The sequence below is a fragment of the Schistosoma mansoni genome, chromosome W (genome assembly GCF_000237925.1).
Source record: "Schistosoma mansoni strain Puerto Rico chromosome W, complete genome".
Lineage (NCBI taxonomy): Eukaryota > Metazoa > Platyhelminthes > Trematoda > Strigeidida > Schistosomatidae > Schistosoma > Schistosoma mansoni.
In genome coordinates, this window is record NC_031502.1 from 8340947 (window position 1) to 8355347 (window position 14401).

Here is a 14401-nt window from a genome sequence, read left to right on the forward strand (position 1 = left end):
GTAGAGTTTCATCGCAGTCGATTTTACATAATTTACTGATTATACAAGGGGCATTGATCAAGAATAAATTTGATAGTATCAGATAGTAAAAAAGACTGAACATTAAGAATATGGCTCAAAAAGGTGGAGTGAAAGAGTATATATGCAGGGATACTGGAACTCAAGATGTAGACGAAGATAAAGAGTGGATCAATCTGCACCATTGTGGTTGGCTCTCGACCATGTCACTCAAAGTCTTCAACCGTCGATCGCGGTTATCGCGCATAATTTAACAAGGTGGTCTTTATTTACTGACATAGCTTGAACTAATAGTTAATAACTTCTTAAACTGCTATCATATCTTTGTGTCTCCCCACAGCTTTCTTCCAACATCCAAATGCACCAGCTAACACTGAGGTAGGCGGTAGTTCGGCATAATTAGCGTACGTCCCGATCGCTTCAGTCGATGAAAATTTACAGCCTTTTCAACTGATTTGGCATTTTTTAGTTCTTGTTAAGGGTTTAAAGTAGGCAATTGAACGGTTACATGGCTAAAAAAAACTTTCAAATTCATAGCTGTTTTGACGTTATTCCTTCATGATAATTTGTTCTTATTTGTCGTGATATATATTTCCTTGTCTTTCATATACTTCTTGTTAATAATTTTTCTCCGAAAATAGTTTCATGCACTCGATGAACGTGCATTTTATACTCGTTTGCAAGAATGGCCATTCAGTTCCGAGTCAAAACTTATGATTGTTAAATGTGTTCGAAATAATCAACCATCGGTAAGACATGATTACTATAAAATTAATTCAATTAGAGCGTTTTTTTTTCATCAAGAATCAAAAATAGTCTCTTTTGGAATATGGATTTTATTTTTCGATGATATATATTGTATTACCGAAAACATATAACCATTAGAAACCAGAAACCATTGGATTCTGGTATGGAACTCTTCAGGATTGATGGTTGCACAAATATCACAAGTCATCCAAGGTTGGAAACCTAAACTGTCGAATATTTTACTGTTCAGGATGTGTGATTAAGCTACAAGATGTATTCTCCTTCTTTACACTTGCTCAAGCAGTTGTTCAATTGGGATGACTGAAAAATGACTAGTAATATGTAATTAACAAACTGACTAAATATGTGCACAAATCATTGGCATGTATACTTTTTTTTAATTTTGACTCAGACGATGACATGCAGTTTGAGACTTTGACTAAGAGCATGATCAACTTCCCCCAATAACGTACCTCGTTTATAATTTCTCATCTAGTGTGACCGTGAGATGATGTATGAGTGCATGCATGTGATGTACCTAAAAATACTCAGCCTGTCAGAATACCAACCTAGAATGATTATAAAATAATTCTGTTTCATCCATGAATTGACTTATCAACTAGAAAATCATAGAACATGAGATAGCTCTAGACCTACGTGTCTCTTCTAGCTTTGGATTCCTTATAAGTCTGAACCCTTATGAGATGGAATCCAGGATATTGTGATTCTACAATGGGTATTGGACCTTTAGACTATTCAGTCCGAATCAAAATGGTCCTCTTTTTAGATTCACTCATTTTGCAATATCTACATTAATAATCCATTGATACGCCTGATTTCCGATATAATTGCAGTTTGTTAGTTACGGATCCCCAGTAAAATCCATCTGGAAAGTAATCGACATTGAGAACATGTATTGTCCGTTATCTGTTTATAATACTAACACGCAAGCTTCCAATACACGATCGTAGCCGGTTACTTCAGTGGGAAGAAAGCTTATTCGGCTGGATCGAATATATATATATATATATATATATATATATATATATATAATAGGAGCGTGAAATTAAGGCAATCTGATATCTGTAACAAGAAGTTCATTGTGTAAAGTTTCAAACGTGTTACACCAATAACTCTTAAATCTGAAACTACTGCGATACTACGTAACATTGCACACAATTTCATAACTTTTCATATTTTTGATGTGGAAATACAGTTCCTTTGCACTGGCTTTTCTCTCTACTTCACAATTTAAACTAATTCTTTATTTGCTCATCTAGCCGAAAATAATTATTTAACGCTCTGATACTGTTGTCAAGTGTATCTGATTTATATTCTCATTTTAGTGTTTATTTACTCACTGTTTTTATATTCATTTCTTTCCACAGACTGATGAACCAGTCTACTTTGCTAAAGGAGCTGTAGACCAGTTGCTTGATCGTTGTGCCTTTACATCTCTTTCAAACGATTCTGCCATTTCAATGCAATCATCACCATCTGATAGCCATTCACATATGTTATCGAATCGTTCTTCTAATAATAGTTCTATAAAGCCAATGGATTTAGAGACTAGAAAAGCAATACTCAATGAAGCATCCATACTTGGTAATTTAGGTTTACGTGTATTAGCATTGGCTAAAGGTACTAACTCTGAACAAATGATTTTCCATGGATTAGTTGGTTTAATTGATCCACCACGTCCTGGTGTAAACTCGTGCATTCGAATATTATGTGAATCTGGTGTTCGCGTGATTATGATAACTGGTGATGCTAAAGAAACTGCATGTACGATTGGTGAGTACTGGTAATATAGTAATTGATTTATTGTTTTGCCGTTTATGTTCATATGAAATGTGATGATATACTTTGAGGTATTTTGAGTGTTTATCGATTTCGAACTGCAATCATCATTGTTAAGCTTGGTTTCTATTTATCGTTAATTTCCGCTGTATTAGTAAGCAATTCTCAATAAATAAAAATATAATAAATACACTATTGGTATCACTTTATCGTCAGAGCTAACTGAGCTCTTTCCAACACGTTTTCAATTTGTTCATCAGGTCAATATTGATTCAACGACAACAACACACACTGTACTTTGTTCCTTATCACATAAGAGTTATTAGAAAGCATCACTGACTCTGAGTTTTGTACATGTATAGACACAGTCAAGGATGTAATTAACTAGAATTTTGAAAATACATACAAGTTGAAACCTACCTTTCTGTGTTGTTATCCATCATCTTAGCATTTACAAGTGCTTATTTGAGATGACCTTTTTTGATTTGTTTTTTGTTGTGGTCACTAATTTTACAAACAGTATTAATTAACAATGTGACACAAATTCAAGCATTGTGCATCACATTAATTAACTGAGATAAATAAAAGTAGTTAACACAGGTTAAGAAGAATGGTAATAGTAACGTCGTCACATCGGAGTTATTAGTATTCAAGGGTGATCGTAACAGATTCAATCATAGCTTCTAATGTGATATACTTTTATATTTTTTGTGCATAAAGAATTACCAGATACATGTCGAATGGGAACCTTATATGTGTGCAAGGATAAAACTAGGCGCTAGCGAAATAGCTTACCTGCTTAAATGATGTGTATGCAAGGTGAAATTCGAGATGAAATCGACCCTTGTCTACGTACCTTCAGTCAGTTTAATCTCTTAAACTAACAAAGTTGGTACCGACACTTACTGAAATATTTATTCTTAAGAATCATTAACTGCTACGGTTACAAGAGGTTATGTGAAACTGGAATAATATTAATCTAGTAAGACGTAATAAAAATGAAGTAGGATCCAGTTTTCTCTTCGCTAGACCTCTTTGGAAGATGTTCATTAGCATAATCATATCAAATGCAACCAATAGGGCTTTCAACAAATAATTCGAAAACACAGTCCTGTTCTAATACTAAAACATAAAATGATACTTCTTGGTAGCAGGTCTCCTCTTATCCGCATCTCGTATTATAAACTAATAGCTATCCGTTAATATTGTTGCATCCCTACATCGGTCGGTAACTCAGCAGTTGAATTATTTTATTTTTAACCTCCTTTACCAATTGTATCTTGATACTGAATGCAATAAGTCGTATTTATCTTTTGAGTATCATTCTTAATAGCATAGGATATACTCCATATTTCCGTTGCTCAGTGCATATTAATGACTGGACACCGCACTATTTTGGGAAGGTTACATGAAAATTTCATTCATGATTAATTGTCATTGTGAGAAAACGTTTCTTTCACTAGCTCTCATAAACGTTGGTTATGTATGGATCATTCTTGTCCCGAAAAATCTCGTCTAGATTCTAGTGTGATATACTAATTCCTTTTATTGTTGTAGTTTGATATTTATTCGTAAATCTACGTGTTTATACTTGTGTTTTTTACCGATATTGACTTCATTACTTTAGGCTCTCGTTTATCCCTTTATCGCCCTGGTGATCTATGCCTTAGTGGTGAAGAAGTAGAACGAATAAGCGTTGAACAATTAATGTCAGTTGTACGTAATGTTACTGTGTTTTATCGATCCGGACCGAAACATAAGTGTAAAATCGTCAAGGTAAGTAATTACCCAGTAATTTTTAAAAAATGTACATTACATTAAGTATTCTCCTGTTTTTATTCGATATTCCTTTATTTTTGTATTGTATGTGACTGAAATAGTTAATCAACACTATTATTCAGATTATCTTCCAAGTATGTGGATTGTGTTTTGGTCAGTAGCCAGCGGATGAGATCCAATATGCAGGTTTCCCTAGTATATATAACTAGTCTGTCAAAGTTTACCTAAAGCCGTGTTGATTTTCCCACTGAAACTCAAACCTTCCTCTTTTCCAGGATGATCAGTTAGAATGTACCAAGGCTGTCGTGATTCAAATGATTTTTCTTTTAATAAGGTCCAAAAAGTGGAAACCTCACATGATATGTTTTTGAACTGATCGCAGAGTAAGCTTATTCAAATGTTATCTTTTGTGCGATTACCGAATTTTTCATGTTCATGGTTTGCTTGACCGGCGGACAATAGTTGAGTCAGTTTCCTATTCATAAGCGACTAAGAACCTGACGCATCGGTTTAAGTTGCCACGCAACATCATGACTAGATGAAATCAAGATAAACCTCAGAATAGTAAGAGTAGTGACAGTATTAGTGGTAGTAGAAAAGATCTGGGATAACCAGTATTACTTCAGAAGAAAGAATGAATTCGTGAAATAGAAAAGTGTAATGTAGACGCAGAAACGCTTTGAGTTTGGAGTTGTGGGTAGATATGAAAAGGATAAATAACAACTGGAAACAACTGTAAAATATTGCCCAGGACAGAGTTCGATGGGGACTCCTGGTGGGCGGCCGATGCTCCTCCACGAGATGTAACAGGCGTCAGGTAATATGATTGAGGCTATATATTGTTTTGTGGACTCAACAGCCAGGGAAGGGAAGAAAGCTGCCGAATCGAGGACTAATAAGAGCTCAGTGTCGTCTCAAGCTTATTAGTGCTGAGCGGATTCCGATTGGTGTTTCTGTCACAAGATATTAGTGAGCGGTCATAAGTCTTAACATTTACCCAGTACCCCTCGTCTAACCTCAATATCGCTCTCTCAGTGGACACAAGCTATTCTTCGGAGACACGATCAAATATCAGTGACCTACGAATATCTTCTGTTTTTGAATCAGAGACTCTTATAACATTTTAAATGAAATGAAATTCGTATTCATTAATTAAATTATATATATATATATATATACTGCTTTACGTCACGGACCGACTGTAACTCGACAACTATCGAAAACCAGAAAGCACTAAATAGTTGTTTCCAGCTAGTATGAAACTTATCGCCAATATGCATCTGCTACCCCTCCAGGATTCACACTTTAAGGGCTCTCTAACCATTCCATTTAAATTATCTTTGTCATGAGACTGGAATCCCCGATAGAAATTGATAACAGTTGCGCAATATCAGAAATTGACTGGGGTTCGAAATGTGAGCCATTGCATAGTGACTCACTGGATGTAAAGTGCTCGTCCCGGTCTCTGAACATTTTGAGTTTGACTCTTGGCGACGTCTTGGATCCCCACCGCAGAGGAGAGCCCTCGTACTCGGACGAAACTTGTCCAATGCTTCTTTTTTTTCAAGTAGTTGCCCAGCTAAATTAACTGCGTAATGAAAATTACAGATTTATGATTCTCTGCAAACTCACTACACTAATAATTTTTCTATCCATAATATCAAAATAACACTCAGATCTACGTTTCTCTTCAAATTTTTTATCTCTAATTTGTTCCTAACCTTAAAAAGTCCTTTCATAACTCTAAACAATTGTATATATTACTGTTTAATCTATAATTCATCTATTCTCGCCTATAAGGCTCTACAACAATCCAATTTAGTTGTCGCAATGACTGGTGATGGTGTGAATGATGCAATCGCATTAAAATCATCCGATATCGGTATTGCAATGGGTCGTACAGGAACAGATGTATGTCGCGAAGCTGCTGATATTGTTTTACTAGACGATAATTTTGCCACAATTTTAGCTGCGATGGAAGAAGGCAAAGCATTATTCCATAATATAAAAAATTTCATCGGCTTTCAACTAAGCACGTAAGTTGGTTGGTGGGTGCACAAATAATTTATTTCTCTCATTTGTTCTGCATTTCTATTGAATAGCATTTGAATGGATACCTCCTTAGGTTTGGTAATTTTTCTGTTTACACGTCAGCATTCTTTGATTTCCTTTATTAAAAAAAATGAATATTACTTAGTTTCATAGGCAAACCCGTTAAAAACTATGCAGACTTATAAAAAGGTTATGTATTATTCACAGTCTCATTAGAAATTCACTTTATGGTTAAATTTGTTCAGTTTAATGATCACTTATATATAACTCAGCAATGTGCTTACATTTGTTGATTAATGCAGTTAACCTATTGATTTTGGAAATACCATACATACATTGAACTATTTATAAATTGATGCTGTCAGTTCAACGCACTTAAATATGACCTATAGAACGTATCTTTAAAGTGATATGCATTTCATCACCAGTTTTGATATCACTTCAAACAGTAGTTGGTGAACACACAAGTCTTCATCTAATATCTTGCTTTCATTCGGTATACTAGTCATGTTCCATTGTAATAACTATCAAGTAGCAGTTATTCCTCAGTCATAACAAACAGCTGTACCGTTATCGGTATCACCCTTATATCAAATCACAACAATTGGATAAGTGTTACGTGAAACACGAGTGCATTCTCGTGAATCATCCTACAACGGATCCGTCATAAAATAATCGAGAGTATGAATAATTTATGAAAATAAGGGGATTCGTTTTTTAACCAAAAACGACAGATTGATGTGAGTTATTCTATTTTTACTATTCTATGTTTACGGTTACCGTATTTTGTGCCTATCCTGCTATAAGAAATGATCTAAATATGTTTCTCCTAGTTGATTATGTCATGAGCTGACTGTAGATTATTTCATTATTCTATTTTTTAAATTGTAAAATTGTTTACTCAGTAGCTCTTACTTAACAAACTATGTGTATGATTACCATTATAAGCTCAATCTTGACAGATAAATAATTTACTGTAATAACTAGTTGTAGAATGAACTGTAATTTCAGTATAATTTCAAAAAACATTTACCAACCTTACGGACTGCTTGTGTTATATGCTCAAATTCGTACCTGGCCGTTGAAATTTTTAAAACAAACATAAACGTGGCATTCATCCTTGGTAGTTTTACATACTAACCCTCATTATTCCCATTTAAAAAATTCTTGTTTAACGTCATGTATATATATATTTTCGGTAAAACGTCATTCTATGACTACTTCTTTTTACAGATCTATAGCTGCTCTAACCTTAATTGCTTTATCCACATTACTTTCACTCCCAAGTCCATTGAACGCTATGCAAATACTTTTTATTAATATACTAATGGATGGTCCACCTGCTCAAAGTCTAGGCGTAGAACCACCAGATCCTCATGTGAGTTCCATTCATTAATTCTATTTTTAAAATAAAAAGAAACCCATGACATTCACACTTTAATCCTTTCTAGTTCTATACAGATGGATAGATAGATAAAAATCGTAATTGGAGCTGGTCAACAAGAAACCATGAACTTCGTGTTAGGCTTCTCTCATCACTAAAATGTACCTGCAATCTTGAACTAGCTCATACATAATAAGTCGAAGAATGTTCATCGTCAAAACAATTTAACTTAATTAACTAGTGAACAATCTCGAGTGATTTTTAATATGTGGTTTTAAACGCAGAGCTTGTATTTACTCATACTTTGGTCGTTACGCCATTCAGATTTCGTTTGGTAGGTTGCAAATTGGAATCCCCCTTCATTAATTTCAGTTTAGTCAGCTGGATAGTATTACTATTGCGTACACAAACCAATATAGTTTGAGGCCTAGTCCGCAAATTGGTACTTGATAAATAATTTAAAATAAACTCTTGAAATTTGTCGAGCAGGTTTACTAACTTTTGTTTGGCCAATAAGTAATTTTCATTGAATACTTCTGTATTGTGAATATAATTTTTATTATTGCATCATTTTTCTTATCGTGTTTGTTTTCTTCCGGTAATATAGGTAGTTAGACAACCTCCCAGACGAGCAAATGATTCTATTTTGGATGGTCGTTTAATGTTTAATGTATTGACAGCTTCATCACTAATTGTCTCTGGTACTTTATGGATTTTCTTTAGAGAATTATCTGATAATAAAGTTACACCACATGATACAACTATGACTTTCACATGTTTTGTTTTATTTGATATGTTCAATGCATTGAGTTTTCGATCACAGGTAATAATACTAATCCTTATTATTATTATTCTTTTGTTGTATTCATTAATCATTAGGATTTGTTTTAAGAAGGAGTATTTAGTACTGTCCATAGGCTATCGAATTTTCATATTTATGGTTTGTTTAATAATTAAAGGAACTAAACTACGACAGTTGTTAGTTATAAACATAAATAAACAAATAATCAGTCGTATTGTCCTGAATCCTCACTTTCCTAACTTAGTCTGAATTTGATGGCCCATCTTAATTCAGTAACTACTAACTGCTGAAAGTTGTAATTTCCTTATAAATACACGGATTCGTAACTATTAAGTGATAACACCTACACACATTCGGAAGCGATTTTCACCTATTTCTGACCTCCGATTTCATCGCGACATTACATCATCCATTATACACATCAAACCTGACAGTTTTCTCTTCTTGAAGTACAAAGTGTTATGTGGTGACTAAGAAAAGTGAAATGATGAAGCAGCGTAGGAACCTGCCAGGGAAGTCCTACTCACTGCCTTCTCGCGGCGAGGGTGTTCTTTACGGAATTGAGAGAACGTAAAGCGAATGTCCAGCGCTTTAACCGGGTTGACGGACACGGAAAGTCCACCTAAGAGAGTTGGGAAACCCTGATTCCAAATCAATGGTGCACATGGACTCCAGTATCCTGAGGGAACAAATGGCGCATGAATCAATCGTTGGTCACCCGCTACCATGGGACTGCATCTCCTTACGATGCTCTACTGCCTTGTGGATCAGACCTTTAGGTCAAAGGCTCCGGGTGTGGCCCCCTAAGAAAACCACATGCTTCAGTTTGAGTACCCGGGCAGTATCACAGCCCTCACACAAATCGAATGAGATTTGTGTGGTGCATATATATCTGGTGCCCTCTTGTACCAATATTTATGTGTTTAAATAAAATAAATAAATAAAAAGTAGGAACCTAACTCCTTAGGATTCTTAAAAGTATTTTAATAATAGAAATGAAGATGACGCAAATGAGGATTAATTTTGAGATGATAAGGCCGATGCATCTTAAATTGTAAGATACCATTCTAAATACCCCAGTTCACATATTTATTGGGTGGATTACGTATCCATTGTCCGTTGATATAATGCCTTGCATCTGCCTTTCGACTTATTGTGCTACATAAACTGTTAGTAAAGACTACAAATCCAAAGTGATTAAAGCCATCAATTTTCAATTATTGAGTTCTAAATTTACTTCGGTTCCCGTCATCGAAGTTAATATCACTAACTCTGATACATACAAAACTGTAACCGAATACTGAAACTTGAGATTGGCTACCAAGTTGTTTTGCTTTGTTTAACAGATTCCAAGACACCACTGTTACAAACAACGTTGATTCGGTTATAGTAACCATCTGACAGTATTGACTACCGTTACTATATGAATATAATTATCACCTTTATTCGGTCGAATATGAAGAAAAATTTACTAACGCAAAAGTTACTGATTTTTCCATAGTAGGATTGTGAAACCTGTATATTATATTTTATTATGAACCTTCATATGATAAAGCAGAGCACTTCAGCCCCCTAATTCATGAATACTTTGACGGAATCACCTAGTCGCATATTTACACAAATTACCATTTGTCGGTAAATTTCACTTGCTACGTTCAGCTTTATATACTTTCCCGTAACCCATATTATTTGTGTATGGGTCACTAATACTAACTAGCTAGCCAAACCGTAGTAGATCAAACTGATTTCAAATTCATCATTTATCAACTGAAAAATCAATAACTGTAACTGTCAACTCGCCCCTTCTTTCCTCGATTATATAATGGACAATGTCTTCTCATATCACAATGTGATGGAGTTTTTGTCATACTAATTTATCATTAAGTTTGAAATCAAACAATAATACAGTGAGGATATATATTTATGCTGTTCACATAATTGTGTCTTTTTTTGTAGAACAAATCAATCTTCTCATTAGGATTCTTCTCTAACCGTTTGTTTGTACTAGCTGTTGGGTTGTCTTTATTTGGTCAGTTATTGGTAATATATTTCCCACCATTACAAGCTGTCTTTCAAACTGAAGCATTGACATTAAAAGGTAAATGGTTGTGTTTTTTCTTCTTTGCAATTCATATTATTGTTTACTAGTTCGGTAACTAGTATGAATATGCAAGGATTTATGTCTTCACCTCTTTACTTTTCTGACGTCTTAAGTTTAACTGAGATATGCCGATGCACCCTTGAACTTAATTTTCCTGCTAGTCGACACTAATCAACGAGGCGTATGTTCACTTTCCAGGGAACCAATCGTTCATGTGATATTTGGGCCCGCATGAATCAATGTTGTAGTTCGAGACCGTACTATTAAGTTATTTCACTTGTAGCTGACCTTCTGTATGACTGAGATTTCCGATTGATCAATACTACAAAGACTACAAAATCACGACATTGGTTACTGTTTAGTGATCATATTCATTGTAAATTACTTTCATATCTCGATCTGCGTAACATGTAAAATGTCCACTTTTATCCCCATAGCCGAATGTGTCTCTTTGCTCGCTAATACGTTATGGTGCACTATCACTCCAAACACATCAAAGTGTCTTATCTTAATTTCACTTTAGTGAAAGCAAAGCAATATTCAATTTTCCATCGTTTTTGAACTTTCTTCTTTCTGTTTTTTTTCTTTTATAGATTTAGTCTTATTAGTTTGTTTAACGTCATCGGTATTTTTCGTGTCTGAACTACGTAAACTTGTGCGCATACGTTCAGATGTCTATTTCTGGGCTACATATTTCCTATCATTTATGAAACTACCAAGACGGGTAAAAATGGATGACAATATGGTTTAATGTGTTGATTTTTCTGCCTTGTTAAAATATTGCCCTTTTTCTATAGAGAAAAAATAAACGATTTCATGCTAAGGCATACACGCACACATTACGTAGTCTACTTTGTATATGCATATGCGTGGTATACACATTTGTAATCATTTTTAACTGTAATTTATTTAGGTAAAAATGTACCTCAAACTTACTTTAATTCTCCTATCTTATGGCAAATTACTAACAGTTAAAAGAATCGTATGTATTTAATTCTCCATGTAGAATCTAAAAAATTTCTTTGTTAATGAAAAGTAAAATACCCTTCTGCTTATACATTGAAGTATGTTTGTTTCAGTTATATTTCTCGTATCCTTCCTATCCCAATTTCCATGTGCTTTTGTTGTATAGAGTCTATGGTGTCATTTTATTGTCTTTTGGTTTATGTCAATATCATTTCTTTTTTCAAAAAAATTTCTGGTTATCTATTTTGTTTCAATTATAAATACAAATTTGGTTTGTTCCTCTTTGTGTAAAGCTTATGTCCTGTTTGTAATTGCTTTTGTTTTATTCACTTTTTGTATTTATATGAATGTTTCTCATAATCCAATGTACTAAGCTAAAATCGTTTCTTCTTTCTTTTGTGATTTGTTATGCTAAGATTTCTATATTTTATGAAAAACAGAATTCTGTACGTGTGTGTATGTCGATAATAGGTCAAATGATATTCCTTCAATCTTATCATAACCATTATCACTAATAGTATTCATTCACACAGTAATGTAATTCTTTTCACTGTTCTCATTTATCTTTTGTTCTTTTTTATACTCACTATTCGTCTTTCTAAGAAGTTGAAGTCAGTGTCTTGTAGTAGAAATAAAAAGAAGAAATTGTTCTCTTGTTCTGATTTGTTCATCATTTACCTTTTGGATATACTTATAAGTAACAAAACAGTTTAAGTATTGGTTCTCAGATTTGCTTGCAAGGTCTTCTTAATGATTAAAAACTGAGTTTTTAACTGGTACGCTAAACCTTTGAACATTGTTCCATCTACTTCATTTTAGACTTTCAGATATTATTACTGGCCCTTATACAGCAACTATTCAAAGCTGAATACATAACCTTGTACTTGGTAAATGAATTACAATAATGCAATATTATGTAGGTTCAAATATTTCTTCACTTACCTTGGTTCAAGTAATCGTTTAGTATCACTAGCCTGTGTACAGAAAAAGTATAACGCAAAGCGTCGACTGTACCAATCTGTATTTTAGCTCTTGAGTTGCGATAAGATAAAATGGAAACCTGGAATAATAAGACATTTATCAAAATTTATGTCGTTCGAATAATCGTCAAGAAATAACTACGTACATTTTTACTCTACGACCATTGTTAAATGTAATCTTTATCTTTTTGGAAAGATATTTGAAATCGTTCATTTCAGATTTATGAATTTGTAAGTTGATATAGTGGGCCAGTCGAACGAGGCCACTTTATGTCAATCAAAATATAATGATAATTCCGTGTGATTGGTCAAGAAATGGTTTTGTTTTACAAGGTGTAAACACTAGTTGCTGAAACTGTGAGGTGTGACATTTCTTATGTTTCTGCTCATTAGATAATCAAAAATGCTAGAAATGTGGAGCAACTGGTAATAAGGAGGGATTTCACAAATGCAACAAACCCTGATTAAATTTTTTGAGTACCAGAGAGTCAGTCGTGTACATGTTCTACCAACAACTAACCCTCAACGGGGGTACATATCTATCTATTAATGTTAATGATCATATTATCACACTGTAGTTGGTTGCATCTGATGTTACTCTCATTTCTGGCAAAACTTGGTAGGTTAAGTATTCATCCTAGTATCTATTGGACAAAGAATGGATTGAGCACTGCCATCAGAATTTCAGTAATCATCAAATATTTTGTTAAATACAGTGATCTAGTAATCAAATACGGATTTTCTGTTACCAATGAGTCTTTCAATCTGTTAGGTCTTGATTACCTCAAAATTTAAAAATGCTCGACCAGCCATTTATTCTCATTTGCAATAACGTATCTCATTCGACCTTCCAGCAATCTTATTCCCATGTCACCGGGAAATTGAGGCAAGAGTTTTCCTATGCTTAAAAAAATAATTACAAACGTAGCGCTCGATGGATAGATCCATCTAGAATAATCCCGAACCTGCTGAAGCGATTTTCGGAACAAGACCTCGCATTTCATTTGACGCCATATATCCACAGAAAGTAAAACGAGATCATAAACCTGAGGTAAGGAGAACCAAATGTCAACTCCCGGATAGGTTACCTGTATATGCGAGAAACTCCTGGTTGGTGAGTTTTCTTGTAAGAAGAGTTGGTGGTGCGATTTAACTACTGTTAAGTTCCCTCGTTGATATAGTTAGCAGCAACAAAAATCAATGACTAGTCTGTCCTGTTAAGGAAGTAATCCAATATACAGCCTACATATCTCCCTTGCTTTTCAGAGGCTTTCCTTACAGCCGTAAGCTATAACCTAGAATGGTTTGCTATTCTTGTTTTCTGTTACTTAGTTAACTTTGGAAATAAAACTGATTTCCATACTTCCCACCTGTCTTAGGCTTGGGCATAAGAGATTTTTGGGTAACCAGAAAATGCTTAGACGTCAGTGTCATATTTTCATGTACTGGATGTATCAGTAAGGAAACAGATGAAAACGAGAATAGGATTCATCAGGTTCAGTGTTGTCGTACATTTCGAATACCAGAAGGTCCTACCTTCAATGAACTTATGGGTTCACAATTCCGAATAATTTCAAATTAGTGTCCGTGGTGAAAATTGACTTCAAATTATATAGAATGTTCATATAATCATTAATCAGATATTAGTGTTAGAAATCCCAACATTGTAGATTAGAGCAATACATATGAGCAAACAAAATAGTTTTTGCTTAGATCGTCATCAGGCTTTACTCTTAAATACAACCAGACCTTCAAATTATAAGCATTTGTAA

General features: G+C 34.2%; 1 protein-coding gene across 1 annotated transcript in view; it reads left to right on the plus strand.

The window, feature by feature from the left end:
- Positions 1–12305, plus strand: part of Smp_126300 (putative calcium-transporting atpase 2 (atpase 2)) — a 30838-nt gene extending 18533 nt beyond the window's left edge. The window contains exons 11-18 of the mRNA XM_018800118.1: positions 660–767; positions 2154–2445; positions 4193–4341; positions 6145–6380; positions 7630–7774; positions 8388–8603; positions 10539–10680; positions 11277–12305. Coding sequence (XP_018653964.1) covers positions 660–767; positions 2154–2445; positions 4193–4341; positions 6145–6380; positions 7630–7774; positions 8388–8603; positions 10539–10680; positions 11277–11434 — 1446 coding nt within the window. The 3' untranslated portion in view covers positions 11435–12305. The remainder of the gene's footprint in view (positions 1–659; positions 768–2153; positions 2446–4192; positions 4342–6144; positions 6381–7629; positions 7775–8387; positions 8604–10538; positions 10681–11276) is intronic.
- Positions 12306–14401: the final 2096 nt, after the last annotated feature.